General features: G+C 43.9%; 1 protein-coding gene across 1 annotated transcript in view; it reads right to left on the reverse strand.

Annotated features, from left to right (window-relative positions):
- The window catches only part of LOC127901477 (kunitz trypsin inhibitor 5-like), a 32,324-nt gene extending 17,659 nt beyond the window's left edge, over window positions 1–14,665 (reverse strand). The window contains exon 1 of the mRNA XM_052438880.1: window positions 14,015–14,665. Within this exon, the coding sequence (XP_052294840.1) occupies window positions 14,015–14,629 (615 nt within the window). The 5' untranslated portion in view covers window positions 14,630–14,665. The remainder of the gene's footprint in view (window positions 1–14,014) is intronic.
- Window positions 14,666–15,967: the final 1,302 nt, after the last annotated feature.

Raw genomic sequence — 15,967 nt, forward strand, 5'->3', positions numbered from 1 at the left:
AGATTTTGTATGCTTGGGAGTCCCTGATGATTAAATAAACCAAGATTTTACCATGAATGTAATTTTAGCTTTTGTAACTGGATAACTAGCACTGAAAACCGCCTTTACATTGGTTGGTTTGGTGTTTTGATGATCCCTACTTTTTTGACCGCAACTTATGTATTTATTATAGCCTTAATTGCTGCTCCTCCAGTAGATATTGACGGTATTCATGAACCTGTTTATGGATCTCTACTTTATGGAAATAATATTATTTTTGGTGCGATTATTCCTACTTCTGCAGCTATAGGTTTGCATTTTTACCCGATATGGGAAGCGGCATCCGTTGATGAATGGTTATACAATGGCAGTCCTTATGAGCTAATTGTTCTACACTTCTTACTTGGTGTAGCTTGTTACATGGTTAGCTTGTTACATGGGTCGTGAGTGGGAACTTAGTTTCCGTCTGGGTATGCGTCCTTGGATTGCTGTTGCATATTCAGCTCCTGTTGCAGCAGCGACTGCTGTTTTCTTGATCTACCCAATCGGTCAAGGAAGTTTTTCTGATGGTATGCCTCTAGGAATCTCTGGTACTTTCAATTTCATGATTGTATTCCAGGCTGAGCACAACATCCTTATTAATAATACATAATGAAATGTTTAAATACTAAAATGGATTTGAGTTTTGCCCATCCTTGTTTTTTTCTTTCGCTTTCCGATCTCAAAATGTAAAATTTGGAAATTTCATCTAATTCGTTTTATTGCATTGCTGCTGAGTGAAATCTTCATTCGACAAATAAAAATTTCAAGATAATTAATTTTTATTAAGTATTCACTACACTGAAAAATCTATAAATTCAATAGCCACCAATAACTCAAACAATGTCTACTACAAATACATAGGACGCTCTCTATTTACTTTTTCAATTCAAAATCTTAGAAAGATTTCACAATTAAATAAATCAGCGCATTAATTCTAATTATTATGCTATTTCTTTTTTATATTATTATTTAGCTTAATGTCAACCAAAGTTCCATCCTACTCATGTGAACAAAGTTGAAATCTTGAATCTCTTGTTTTTAACAGAAAGGATTTTATAATTTCGAACATATGATACCTACAAAAGTGACAATGCTACTTTGATATAGTAGAGTTACAAAACTTTTATAAAACTTACAAAAATACTAAAACACTCATATACAGTAAAATCTCTATAAAATGATATTGTTGGAACTAAGAAAAAAATTTATCATGATGATGGTTACTTATTAATTAATGAAGAATTTGTTAATTTATTGGTAAATTAATGAATATTTATTAATTTAAGACGAGTATTACTTTTTAATTACTTCTGTTATTTAGGCACGTGTACTATTCTTTTCACAAATATTTGTGCATGAATTTCAAAAGTTATCATATATACAAAAGATTCCAATAAATGTTATGAACATATACATAGAAGCACAAAATAATGTAAGTACATTGTACATAGTTTCAAATTTAGTACCTTTTGAAGATAAAGTGTTTCAGATGCTTAGAGTACATAGATTAAAAATTCTATAAGTACGTTGGTCATTAGTGTCAAATTATTTGATGCATATTTTTAGAAAAGAGTTTAATTAAAAAAAAATTATAGTTTTTAAGAAAAAAACTCCTAATTAAATATAATGAATTTTATATGTTATTTATTATTGGTATTTCTTGTAATTATTAATTTATATTTTCATTGGACCCTAAAGGATTCATGGAAAAAAATTATTTCATCCATTTAACAAGATTGTTAATTTAGTACAATGGCCAAGTCAGGACTAGAAGATTTTATTATTTAATAAAAATTATTAATAATTTTTAGACTTTTCATAAATTTTAAATTTACTAATTTTTAATTTTTAGTACATTAATTTATCGAATATTTATTTATCGATGTCTTACAGAAAATTTAAATAATTTGTGATAAAGTAAACGGGTTTTCATTACATGGTGTCAAATTTTTGAAACTCTATTTTTGAAAAAAGCAGCACAACTGTTAATAATAAAAAAAAAAGAAAACATTTGCATTCATTTAGATCACATGAGTGGGCAAACTCATATTTGAGTGATTACATGTTTGCTCTCGTAGGATGGCCTTGGCTACCCAAGTTATTAGAAGGAATTGAAAATTTAATTATCCATTTTGTAATTTTTATGTTTAGTCTCTGTTGATGCTGAAATCTGCTCGCCCTTTGACCGACCAGATTCTTTCACCAACGTTTGTGTTATATGTTGTTGCTCGTTCACTGGAACTGGAATCGTCCCCCTTCCTCTCAATAGACCTGCGCTCACTAAAAACGGATCAGAGACGCCGGTGGTTTTGCCGGCGTAAACCCTCCGATGCCTAAGTTAGCTCAAGGTGTTTACGGGAAAACAATGTGATTTGGGTTCAAGAAGTTTATCTGAAATTCGTAGGACAATGGTCTGGTTGCAATTTGGCAGCGTTTTCCCTCTCTCAGTTTTTCTGTCCTTTTCTCCGTTGAGTTCCTTTTCTTTTATAGCCGCTGTCCCCACCTTTCCGTTTGCCCTTCATCCCCCCCTTTTTCGGGTAGTGGCAGCCCCTCACGGGACTCTAACCGTTGCATTGTCGCAAACGTGGGGACTTACGTGTCCTTCAACGGTTCTGGGAAAAGCGTAACGGTCGCAATTCTGTGTTCTGTGAAAAGCATAACGGCCGCGATTTTGTGTTCTGGGAACAGCGTAACGGCCGCGATTCTGTGTTCTGGGAACAGCGTAACGGCCGCGGTTCTGTGGGATCGTGTTCTCGCTTTCTGGGGGACAGGTATCGGCTCGATGTATACCTCTGGTCGGTACATTCCCCTAGCAGGGGTTCCCCTCTGGTCGGTTTATGCTTGTCAGGGGTTCCCCTCTGGTCGGTTTATGCTTGTCCCTGTGTTTGGCTCGTACCATAGGCTGAGGTGATCCACGCCGGGGTGGAAATAATAGCATGACCGACCTAGTGCTTGTATTTACTTAACACCACTCGCAAGAGTAGAAACTGATAGTCGGATCTTATCCATTATGGGGTTTTTCCTCTGGTCTTCTGTCTAATGGGATGGATCTGAGATATCATTTTTCTTCTGAGGAGATTCCGACCTGAGCATGGGCCTAAATGAACACGCGCCCATTGCATATCTGGGCTTACATCTACCCTGGCCTTTTGTAACGGTTAGTGACGTGGCATCTCCAGACTCTTCGTATTTGAAATTTGAAACGACGGGTTATCTGTCCTCGATGTACGGTGAGTGAGCTGGCGTCTCCATCACTTTAAATGCCTTCATTTCCCCCTTTTCGTTTCAAATCCCTAGACTCACATCGTCATCGTTTTGTTACTCGTCTCTCCGTCGTTACTTAACCCCCTCTCTGAACTTTGCTTACACTTCTCGTGTCTGGAGTATCCACTTGCTGGATTTTTTCTCTATCACGGCCGCGCCATCAGTGACAGTTCAATCCAGGTATTGCTTTTAACTTCTCCTCTGGTTGTTGTTGATTGGGTTCTGTGTTGCCCTCTTTGTGTCCATATACTCGAGTTTTCTCTATTTTCTTTTGGGATTCCAATATCTCAAACCGGAGAGGAAAGTTGATTGCTGATGAGAGTGATGAAGAATCGGAGAGTTCAGGCCTCAACGTGCCAATACCCACCGACTTCTTAGGTCCCTCCAGTAGGTCCTTCCCATGGGAGGGATACCCTTGAGTATCCACCACCCTTAGTTGTCTTTCCCTCCCCCGAAATAGAGCTTGTAGGTAATAGAGGCGGACCTGCTTCGGGCTCTGGTGAGAACCACAGCTATGGTGGGGTTAGGGTTCCTGAAGGAGTCGGTGATGGTGAGGGGAGCAGCTCCGGACCGAGCAGACCTCCTCAAAGAAGGCATCTTGGTCATAGGGCAGAGGCGGATTCTTACCCTATTGACTACACAGCTTGTGCTACCACCGAAACCGATCTGTTCAAGCTGAGGAACCTTTACGACATTCCTTCAGAGGTTCTCCTGGTAGTTCCAGGAAAAGGTGACGTCCCCAGTCGGCCTCCGTGGGGGTATGTGACGATGCACCTGGAGAGCTTCAAATTAGGAGCTCGGCTGCCCCTTCAACGTTATTTTGCTAAGATATTGGGTGGTATGCACTTGGCCCCAGGTCAGCTACATCCCAATGGATGGAGGGTTCTCTCGGCTATGTATGTGTTGTGGAAGAGGTGTGAATCAGAGGAGCCCTCCCTTGTTGAAGTAAAGCATCTATACCAGCTGAGGAGTAGCCCGAGGGAAGCAGGCTGGTATTATTTCATGTCGAGCTCTGCGAAGAGGAAACCAATCACCGGCTTCCCCTCCTCGTGCAAAAATTGGAAGAACAAATTCTTCTTTGCTGGGGGGAATTGGTGTCCAGCAGCTCACTCGCTGGGTGGTGATATTTACCTTCCAACGAATTTTGTCACCCCAGGTCGTTCATTTTTGCCTATATTATTGATAAAATTGCTACTTATTGGGTTCTTTAACCTTTTGTGCTATTTCAGAATCGTGGGGTCTGATTGGGGGGCTTGAAGATCGGCCTTTGCTTCAGGTGGAAACGGCTCTATTGAACGCGTCTACCTGCCAAGACCTCCTGTCACCAACAAGTCTGGTCGGCTCGGGCTTAGTGGATATAGCTGCCGGGATGGATAACAAGATTCTCAGTGCTATGACCAGAAAGCGTGGTCGAGCTTCAGGCAGCTCCAGCAACCCACCTCCTCCTCCGAAGAAAACCAGCGTAGGCCCATCCAAGGCTCCTGTTCCTGCTCTGCCCCCTCCCCCGCCCCGTAAGAGTGGTGGGGAGAGAACTTCTGACAAGAGTCCCGAGGTCAGCCTCCAGTCTGGGGACCGATCCTCCCCTCTGCCATCTCGGGAACAAGGCGACTACCTGAGCTTGTATCAGAAGGATTACAAAAGATCGGTGGGGCCCAAGATGGTGAAGGACATTGAGAGTATGGACCTCTCAGAGTTGGCTGCTTCTGTCCAGAGAGTATCCTTCAGGCTGGCCACCATGGTTTCGTGTTACAAGGCCGGGGCCGCGCGCTATGAGAGGAAGCTTCAAGCTGACAATCAGGAGCTGAAGAAGAAAGCTGACTCTGCTGATCGTTCCAAGGAGAAGCTGGCCGAACTGAATCAGCAGATGTCGGAGCTTGCGGAGAAGGTTGCGGTTGCTGAGTCCACCTCCTCCAATCTTGAGGACGAGTTGGGTGGCCTAAAGTCTGACCTTCAAGTTGCTCAAAGTGAAAGGGATACTTTGAGGACCGCCCTTGAGGGAGAGATCAAATCCCTGAGTGACCAGCTGGCTGAAGAGAAAGGCAAATCCGCTGATGTGGATGATCGGTTGGATGCTGAGTACAACTCCGGGGTTGCTTTCAGCTATAAGTGTATCATGTCTGTACTCAAGGAAGAATACCCCGAGCTCGACATGAGCAAGCTGGAATCTGGGGTGGAGAGGTATATGGCTGGGGCCAGCCAGGGAGATAAGGAGCAGGGTGAGCAGGATCAGGTGGAGGCTCCTTTGGATAGGGCGCAGGAGGAGGAAATTGGGGGACGTGCTTTCGAAGTAGGTCAAGGGTCCGTGCCTGGACCTCCCGGTAATGCTGATCTCCCACCTCCTGAGATTGCTGACCCTTTACCTCCTGAGGTCGCTGATCTTTCAGCTGCTGGAGCCGCTGACTCTCATAATCTTTAGGCCCTCTTTTTTTTTGTATGAACTCTTGAGTTGTATTCGTTTGATAAAGAATTGAACATTTATGAGATTTCCAGATACTTTCTATTGGATCTCTTGTCTGGTGTTTACTTGCATTTAGCAAAATTTTTCAAAAAATTAGCTGCTGGTCTTTCGTTGACCGAGCAGAAGCAGACACTCATTTGCCTTAATAAAATTTACGAAAAATTAGCTGCTGGTCCTTTGTTGACCGAGCAGAAGCAGACACTCATTTGCCTTAATAAAATTTACGAAAAATTAGCTGCTGGTCCTTTGTTGACCGAGCAAAAGCAGGCACTTATTTGCCTTAATAAAATTTACGAAAAATTAGCTGCTGGTCCTTTGTTGACCGAGCAGAAGCAGGCACTTTGTTGCCTTCGTAGAATTTTCGTAGCTTTAGCTGCTGGTCTTTTGTTGACCGAGCAGAAACAGGCATTTTCTTGCCTTAGCGAAACTTTCGAGAATTTAGCTGCTGGTCTTCGTTGACCGAGCAGAAGCAGGCATTTTGTTGCTTTAGTAACATCTTCATAAATTTAGCTGCTGGTCCTCGTTGACCGAGCAGAAGCAGGCACTTACTTGCCTTAGTGACACTTTCGAGAAATTAGCTGCTGGTCTTCGTTGACCGAGCAGAAGCGGGCATTTTGTTGCCTTAGTAACATCTTCATAAATTTAGCTGCTGGTCCTCGTTGGCCGAGCAGAAACAGGCACTTTGTTGCCTTAGTAATATTTTTACTGGTCTTGCTACCAGGGGACTTCATGCTGAATTCATCTTTATTGAAATTTGAATGCCTTACAAAAAACATAGAACATATGCATGTACAACAGGCTATCATGCATTTAACAGAAATAACTTGTCAGAACGAGAATTCAGTAGAGCATTTTGCTTACTGGAAATATTTCTTCAAGTGCTCGGCGTTCCACGACCTTTTCACGTCTCGCCCATCCTGGTATGCTAACTTATAAGCTCCTGGTCCAGTGGCGCGTATCACCCTGTACGGGCCTTCCCACTTCGGGCCAAGGGCGCCATGGTTAGGTTCCCTGGTGTTTTGGTTCACCTTCCTAAGTACCCAATCTCCTGCTCGGAATTGCCTCACGCGTACGTTCTTGTTGTAATAACGCATCATCCTTTGCTGACACTGGGCCACTTTCTGCGATGCCCCTGCCCTCTTCTCCTCAAGCAAGTCTAGGTTTAAGCAGATCTGCTCGTCATTTTGCTCCTCGTTGAAATATTCCGTTCGATGTGTCCCCACTCCAATTTCTGCTGGGACTACCGCCTCATGACCAAATGCTAAGGCGAACAGAGTTTCCCCTGTGGCGGTCTTGTGAGTTGTCCGATAAGCCCATAACACTCCTGGTAACTCGTCAACCCAGGCCCCCTTCTTCTCTCCCAGTCTAGTTTTCAGGAGCTTCTTTATCACTTTGTTGGCTGCTTCCACTTGTCCGTTTGCCTGGGGGTGTGCGGGGGTGCAGAATTTCAGGTCCACCCCCAAATTTCGGCAAAATTCCCTGAAGTTGCCGTTGTCAAACTGTCTCCCATTGTCTGTAACGATGGCATAGGGGATCCCGTATCTGCAGATGATATTTCTCCAAATAAAATCTGTTGTCTTCTTTTCCGTGATTTGGCCGAGGACTCCCACTTCCACCCACTTGGTGAAATAGTCTATCGCCACAATTGCATGTGTCGCCGCTCCTCGGCCCTTAGGTAACGGTCCGATCAAGTCGATTCCCCATTGAGCGAAAGGCCACGGGGATGTCATGGTGGTCAGCTTCTCTGGGGGTTGTGCAGGAACCTCGGAGAAGCTTTGGCAGGTTTTACAGTTTTTTGCCATCCTTTTCGCATCCTGATGCATGGTTGGCCAGAAGTATCCTTGTCGGAGTGCCTTGAAGGCTAAAGTTCTCGCTCCCGAGTGATTGCCGCAAATTCCTTCATGAATTTCTCTTAATACATAATCTGCCTCCTCATCATCCACACATCTCAACAGGGGCAAAGTGAATCCTCGGCGATAGAGTACTCCATCGAGTAATGTGTACCTCGCTGCTCGGCATTTTAGCTTTCTCGCTTGCCTTTTGTCCTCTGGTAAAACTCCATCGCGGATGTATGCAAGGATCGGGTCCATCCAGGATTCTTCAGTGCTTACTCACATTACCTCTACTTCTTCTCCTATACTCGGCGAGGTCCTCACCTCTAGTGGAACTGATTTAGGTAATTTGGGATCTACAGTTGCGGCCATCCTAGCCAACATGTCAGCTCGGTAATTTTCGTTCCGGGATATCTGCTTCACCTCTACTTCCTTGAATAGTTCGACCATCTGCCTCGCCTTCTTTACATAAAATCCCAATTTCTCTTCCCTTACTTGGAATTGATCGCTGAGCTGGTTGCATACTAGCTGGGAGTCTGCTCGGATTTCAACCCTTTCTGCTCGTAGCGTATGTGCAAGACCGAGACCAATAATGAAGGCCTCATATTCAGCTTGGTTGTTCGTAAGCTGGAATTCGAACTTTATAGCGTAGGATACCTCAACACCTTCTGGGCTTCGTATTATAAATCCTGCCCCGGATCCCTGTTCACTACGTGAACCATCAACCATCACCAACCATATCCCCTTCGAATCCTCCTGTTCTGCTGGTTGTCCCTCCTGGACCCCTTCCCCTGGTTCAATGCGGTCCACCATAAAATCTACCAGGGCTTGGGCCTTGATTGCCCCTCGGGGCCTGTACGACAGGTCAAATTCGCTCAACTCCACCGACCATTTTACTAACCGACCTGACGCGTCCGGTTTTTGAAGTACTTGCCGAAGGGGTTGGTCGGTCATCACAACAATCTGGTGGGCTTGGAAATATGGTCGGAGTTTGCGTGCCGCTGTTATCAGAGCTAGCGCCCATTTCTCCATTAGCGGATATCTGGTTTCTGCGTCCACTAGGGCCTTGCTTGCGTAATATACCGGGCGTTGCTTCCCTTCTTCTTCCCTGACTAAAACCGAGCTGGTAGCCCACTTAGAGATTGCTAAGTACAAAAACAGCTGGTCACCCTCTCTCGGAATTGATAGTAACGGGGCGCGGGCTAGATATTCCTTCAACTGTCCAAATGCCTCCTCGCATTCCGGTGTCCAGTCCATCTTCCTCCCTTTCTTTATGACTTGGAAGAAAGGGTGACACTTATCAGTGGCTCGCGAAATAAATCGGTTCAATGCTGCCAACCTCCCCGTAAGGCTCTGCACCTCCTTTACTGTTCGTGGCGACCTCATTTCTATCACTGCTCGTATCTTTTTCGGGTTGGCCTCAATCCCTCGATGGCTCACCAGGAATCCCAGAAATTTGCCCGAGCTGACCCCAAATGCACATTTCTCCGGGTTTAGCTTCATCTCGTACTTCCTCAGCAATTCAAAGGTTTCCTCAAGATGCTTCACGTGATCCCTTGGTTCTTTGGACTTTGTGATCATATCGTCCACATATACCTCCATTGTATGTCCGATCAATGGCTTGAAGATCTTGTTCACCAACCTTTGATAGGTAGCTCCTGCATTTTTCAGGCCGAAAGGCATCACCCTGTAGCAAAACAAACCCATGTTAGTTATAAAGGTCGTGCTTTCCTCATCCTGCTCGTTCATGGGTATCTGGTTGTATCCGGAGAAGGCATCCATGAAACTGAGCAGACTATGACCCGCGGTTGAGTCCACCAACTGATCCATTTTTGGTAGGGGGAAGCTGTCTTTCGGGCATGCCTTGTTGAGGTCCGTGAAGTCTACACACATTCTCCACTTCCCATTGGCCTTCTTTACCAGTACTACATTGGAAATCCACTCCGGGTACTTGGCTTCCCTTATAAATCCCGCTTTCAGCAGTTTTTCTACTTCCGCATTTATGGCCTCGTACCGTTCCTGGTTGAAGCACCTCCTTTTCTGCCTCACCGGCCTTGCCCCTTTCCTGACTGCCAGCTTATGACAAGCTACCCCTCGATCAATACCTGGCATATCCTCATGAGACCAGGCAAATATGTCCGCATGGGACTGTAGACACTTCACCAGATCGCCTTTTATTTCTTCACCCAATTCCGATCCGACTTTAACCACTCTGCTCGGGTCACTCCTACTAACAATAACTTCCTCCAGCTTCTCAACAGGTTCCTGGCGACTGTTTTTTGACTCCCCCCGGTTATCTAGAGAGGTGACCTGCAACGTTTCCTTGGCCGCTGTAGCATAGCAGCTCCTGGCCATCCTCTGGTCGCCCTTTACTACACCCACAACTCCATTTACTCTGTACTTCAGCGCTAGATAATGCGTGAACATTACACATTGGCTTATCCTCATGAACGGTCTCCCCAATATCATCTGGTAAGGGCTTCTTTCCTCTACCACGACGAAGTCCAGCATCATCGTTCGTTCAAACGGCTTTGTCCCCACAGTAATCGGGAGTTCAATGATCCCTAAGGGAGTTAACCGTCCCCCTCCAAATCCTTTCAAGGAAGTATTTGTCCGCTCCAGCTTCAAATCTGAAATCCCCATATCATCTAGGGCCGACTTAAACAGGATGTCTACTGAGCTGCCCGTGTCTACCAGTATTCGCTGCAATTCTGTACCGGCCACCTTTGCCTTAATCACCAAGGCATCCTCATGAGGATACAAAATACCCTCTTCGTCATCTTCCGTCCACATAATAGGAACTTGCCGCACTTTTGCTCTTTTGGCTGCCGGTAAATTCAGAAGCACCTCTTTGCTAGCCATGGCGTATCTCCCATAGTTCATCCGTGCTCTGTTTGAATCCCCGGCCAATGTTGGCCCTCCTGCTATCACACGGATGGTCGGCTGTTCTCGTTCTAGACTCCTCTCAACTCCTTCATCCCGTATGTACTCTGACTCAATGACAGGGGACACTCCGTCTACATACTCATCCAAGTATCGGTTCCTTACTAAATCTTCCACCTGAATCTTCAGGTCACGACATTGGCTGATTGTGTGACCGTGAGTGTCGTGGAATTTGCAGAATCTGTTCTTATCCCGTCGATGAGCCGGTTTTGTTATTGGGGCTGGAGGGTATAGCAGACCTCTTCCCTCGATCCTCTCATATAGTTCCTCCATGGAGATCTTTAATGGAGTGTATTGTCTATAGGCCGAGCTCTGATTTATTAGCTGAACTGATCGGCTATCATAAATGTCACCTCGGGCTGTCCTAGTTGCTAATTGATCTAGTCGACTAGCCCTGGAATCGGTTGCATGTAATGTTCTGGGAGTGTTGTGATAGGGGTGGGCAGCCATCTGCCGGAATTCTCGCTGCCGCTCTGGGATTGGGGGGTGTGGAGGTTGAGCCCGGCTGTGTTGGAACTGTTGTGCTCTCGGAGTTATGGGGTAAGGGCGGGACCGAGCTGATGTTCCGCCCATCCCTGAAGATTCTCCAGTTCGCTTTCCCAACCCGTTCCCTTTTGGGGCTCTCCGCTCCTTCCGCCTCAGCTCTTCTAGCTGTTCACTTTTTAGTCTTGTTGATTTCTCCTCTTTAATTTCAATATCTCGTCTCGCCTGCTCATACCCTGCTGAATAATTCTGCACCAGGGGGCTTCTCAGGTTATACCATAGCCGGCCTATCCTCACACCCTCCTTTAAACCCCTCAACGCCTGCGGGTGATTGAAAGCTCCCAAATCAAGTACGGCTCGGTGGTATCGCTTTATAAAATCCCGTAGGGACTCGTGCTCCTCCTGTTTCATCCCCATCAGTTCCATCATGTCGTCCTCTGGGGCTACTGCCCCTCGGAACTGCTCGACCAACTCCTGACACATCTGCTCATACCCCTTTATACTTCCTCGGGGCAGCTTGCGGTACCATTCTCGAGCTCGTCCCTCTAGCGTCAACGGGAACGCCCTGCACCTCTGAGCTGGTGTCAGCCCCTGCACACCTGTCATGTCGTTGAAACGCTCAATGTGCACCAGTGGATCACTTCGCCCGGAGTATTTGAGGTCGGGGAAGCGGAAATCTCTTGGGATTATGGTACCCATGATCTCAGCTGATAGCGGAGATTCTTTATCTAGCATTATCCTTCAGCTCGGGGGTTTCCTCTTACCCTGTATCTCCTCTATCACTTGCGCTAGTCTGCGCACCTCTCCCTCCAATTCTACAGCACGGTCAGGATCACGTGCAGCTATCTGATCTCGCTCCTGCTCGGCATTTTGCAACCGCTGTCTGAGCTCTCCTTCATCAGCGTTGACTCCTCGGCCATCAGCTCCCGGTACTTGCCTGGGGCGAGGTTGGTTCCTCCCTTCGTCTACTTGTTCTCCAGGAATCCAACCAGTGCTTCTGTGGGGATGAACCCCATAAGGTTGGTCCGCTGGCGGAGGGATCTCCTTGACTCTATGCCTCTGGATGTTGGGCTCTGCTCCCACATCATCTCTCCCCACGGGGATTTCGCAATCCCTTCTCCGCTCATCTCTTAGATCATTCAGTATGGTGGCGAGAGTCTCCATTTGCCTCTCCATCCGTTCCAATCGATCTTGCGTCACCCTCTCTCGGGCTTCATTTGCAATTTCCCGAAGGGTGATTGTTTCCCCTGATTCGTTATCCTCCCTCAAAGCGTCCTTCCTTGACAAATCCATGTCTACTTGTTCTCTGTCTCTCCGGTAAGTGCTAATTCGGTGGTAGCTTTTTATCCAGATCCCCACAGACGGCGCCAAAATGTTGATGCTGAAATCTGCTCGCCCTTTGACCGACCAGATTCTTTCACCAACGTTTGTGTTATCTGTTGTTGCTCGTTCACTGGAACTGGAATCGTCCCCCTTCCTCTCAATAGACCTGCGCTCACTAAAAACGGATCAGAGACGCCGGTGGTTTTGCCGGCGTAAACCCTCCGATGCCTAAGTTAGCTCAAGGTGTTTACGGGAAAACAATGTGATTTGGGTTCAAGAAGTTTATTTGAAATTCGTAGGACAATGGTCTGGTTGCAATTTGGCAGCGTTTTCCCTCTCTCAGTTTTTCTGTCCTTTTCTCCGTTGAGTTCCTTTTCTTTTATAGCCGCTGTCCCCACCTTTCCGTTTGCCCTTCATCCCCCCCTTTTTCGGGTAGTGGCAGCCCCTCACGGGACTCTAACCGTTGCATTGTCGCAAACGTGGGGACTTACGTGTCCTTCAACGGTTCTGGGAAAAGCGTAACGGTCGCAATTCTGTGTTCTGTGAAAAGCATAACGGCCGCGATTCTGTGTTCTGGGAACAACGTAACGGCCGCGATTCTGTGTTCTGGGAACAGCGTAACGGCCGCGATTCTGTGTTCTGGGAACAGCGTAACGGCCGCGGTTCTGTGGGATCGTGTTCCCGCTTTCTGGGGGACAGGTATCGGCTCGGTGTATACCTCTGGTCGGTACATTCCCCTCGCAGGGGTTCCCCTCTGGTCGGTTTATGCTTGTCCCTGTGTTCGGCTCGTACCATAGGCTGAGGTGATCCACGCCGGGGTGGAAATAATAGCATGACCGACCTGGTGCTTGTATTTACTTAACAGTCTCCTTATTTTTCTAAAGGGAGATTGAAAGTTTGTATCCTATTGAAATGAATATTTATCACATACCTTTTACTATTTTTATAATATCTAATAACCCTCTTGGCATAAAAATTAAAAAAAAAAAAAGAGAAGAGAAGTAAATAAGTCATTTACTTGATATTTGATATTGGAAATATAAATTATTATAAGAAAAAAATTTGCAAAAATAAAAGTACAAGAAAAATATCTTGTGATAAATTTTTTATTCATATCAGAACCTAAGAAATGTACTTATTTTTTATATTAATTTATATATTTTATTTAATTTATAATAAATATAAATAAAAGTACAATAGAAAATAAGAGTAATATTATAAAATAATGGTGTCAGGTAATTATTAGGTATTAAAATAGTAAGGGTATAAGGAATATATACTCATTTCAATAGAACAATCACCCTTTTTCTAGGCAATTTCATCCGTGTAGCATCTATGCATGGTTTATTTATCATAGTCCCATTGTTGGCTTCTTCAATTTTATATACCTTATGCTGTAATCAAGCAAAGTTCATATTATACTTTTTCTGAATGGAGTTGAACTATCACAATAATTTGATCTTCTTCGTACTTTGAAATGAAAATGTTGGCACTAAGAGGAAAATGATGAACCAAAATACCAACATGAATAAAAGCTTTTATTATTCGTAAACATGCAACGTTCGTGCAACTTTTATTATTACAACTTAATTTATTCATTTATTAAAGCATGCGTACAACCTTAAAACGAAACAAACTTTATTTTTAACTGGAAGTATTTGCGGAGCTCTCAGCAGCTAGATCGTCAAACCTTTTTAAACACAACTTTGAACGGAACATCACTCAAAGCCAGACGCCGCACCCCACCATTAATAAAAATGCCAACATCTCTGCACAAACCTCTGCAGAAATTACAAACCGAAGGACAGTAGACAAGCTTGTAATCACCAAAAAACTTCTCAATCTTAAACCAATTTCTCATGGTTCTGGGGCCGGGATTGCCTTCAACTCCCCCAGTTGTCACCAGCCACTGCCCTAATGCCGCATCAAAATTGTCAAGCTTCCACACTGTGGACTGCGCACAACTTGTTGCAGCGTCAAATTTGATGTTTAAGTCAGTGGACTCACGAACAACGCCCTTTTTAGGGTTAACGGGCGAAAATGTTACCGGCAAGCCATTTCTAAATGAGTGCTGCTCTTGAACAACATCTACGGGACATGTCTTATTGTTGCTTCTGCCAGCAAGTGTAAGCCCGCCGCCTCGGCCCTTTGTAACGGGCAAGATGTAGTACTTACTGCCAGCTCGGAGCTGCTTACCGGCGATGTCCAGCACCGGATCAGGTGAAGCATTGCCCCTGACAGGCAATGGCGTTGCAATGAAGGCAAAGAGAAGGATCAGCGAGGGTAAGACTAGTGTTTTTCTCATTGTTATATCGTTATATTTTTTGTTCTTATCTTTTGTTGTTGCGTGTAAATAACCCTTATGAGGCCAAATTTATAGAGTTAGGCTAGTATAGTTAATTGACGGACAGCAAGTTGGTTTGATTCGCCTAATGTCCGATTCCAGAAGCCAATGGTCGCCCATAAGACAAGAGCGGATTATCAGATTCTGCATTGTGTACTGTAATTATTATTATTATTTTTTTTCCCGCCTAAACAGCCTGATAAGAAGATTTAATACAAATTCAACAATAGAAAGCGTAGTCTAGTAAGAAAGTCAAAGATTTAGTTTAGAATTAGAAGTCAATAATCTTACTTTTTCTCTTACACCAAATTTAACGGAATTTAGATGTGATTCCTGTTTCTTTGTCAATGGTTTTGTCATTTTGTTTAAATTGCATAGTGTATATGTTTAATTTTAAGGACATGTTTCTTTTCTTTGATTCCTCTGTCTTTGTCAATGGTTTTGTCATTTTGTTTAAATTGCATAGTATATATGTTTAATTTTAAGGACATGTTACCAATGGATCTTTGGTCCAGTGGGAGAACCCTTGCACTTACAATATTGAGTGTAACGATTTGAGCTTTCATAAAAGCATTTATGGGGGTTATTTACAATCCTCCCTTAATTATCAAATAATTGAGTGGAGCCAGTCTATTCCTCATGAAATGTGAGTAAAGTGGACAGTCCTCGAATATTTGAGAGCACATGCCACGAAGAAGGTCTCAATTGTAGAATCTATTTGTAAATATTAATTGTAATACCTGATGTAATATTAATAACAATCTTGTATAACAGTATTACAAAAAATTAAGGACATGTTTCTTTTCTTTTTGTGCTGAAGTTAGTCTCGTCAAGCTAGGCGTTTATCGAAAAATTAAAGTAGTAAATAAATGATAAAGCATATGTTTAGGGAGGCGAAACTTGGCCCCTCTCATTGAATATAAAAATTGCACCAAGAATTTGAAAACATGAAATGATGTAGAAAGACATAGATGATGATATGAAAACATGTTACTAGCAGATCTATTGGCTAAGTTCATATGGAGATGCCTGTTAGTGTTAAATTATATGAAATTATTAATTGTATATCTTAAATTTATTCTGTTATAAAAAAATATAATGTAATTTTGAATTTCTTTGATTTTCCACTCTAAGTTTGTAAATTATAACCGTATACAAACTCAAGTTGGAAAATCAAATAAATTCAAACTTTCATTGTATGTTTTTATAACATGGTGAACTTAGGGCATATAGCTTATAATTTTTCTAAGTTTTATTTTATTATTTACAATGAAAAGTCAAAAATGCCCTTGAATTAAG

This window comes from Citrus sinensis, chromosome 3, assembly GCF_022201045.2.
Source record: "Citrus sinensis cultivar Valencia sweet orange chromosome 3, DVS_A1.0, whole genome shotgun sequence".
In the NCBI taxonomy this organism is placed as follows: Eukaryota; Viridiplantae; Streptophyta; class Magnoliopsida; order Sapindales; family Rutaceae; genus Citrus; species Citrus sinensis.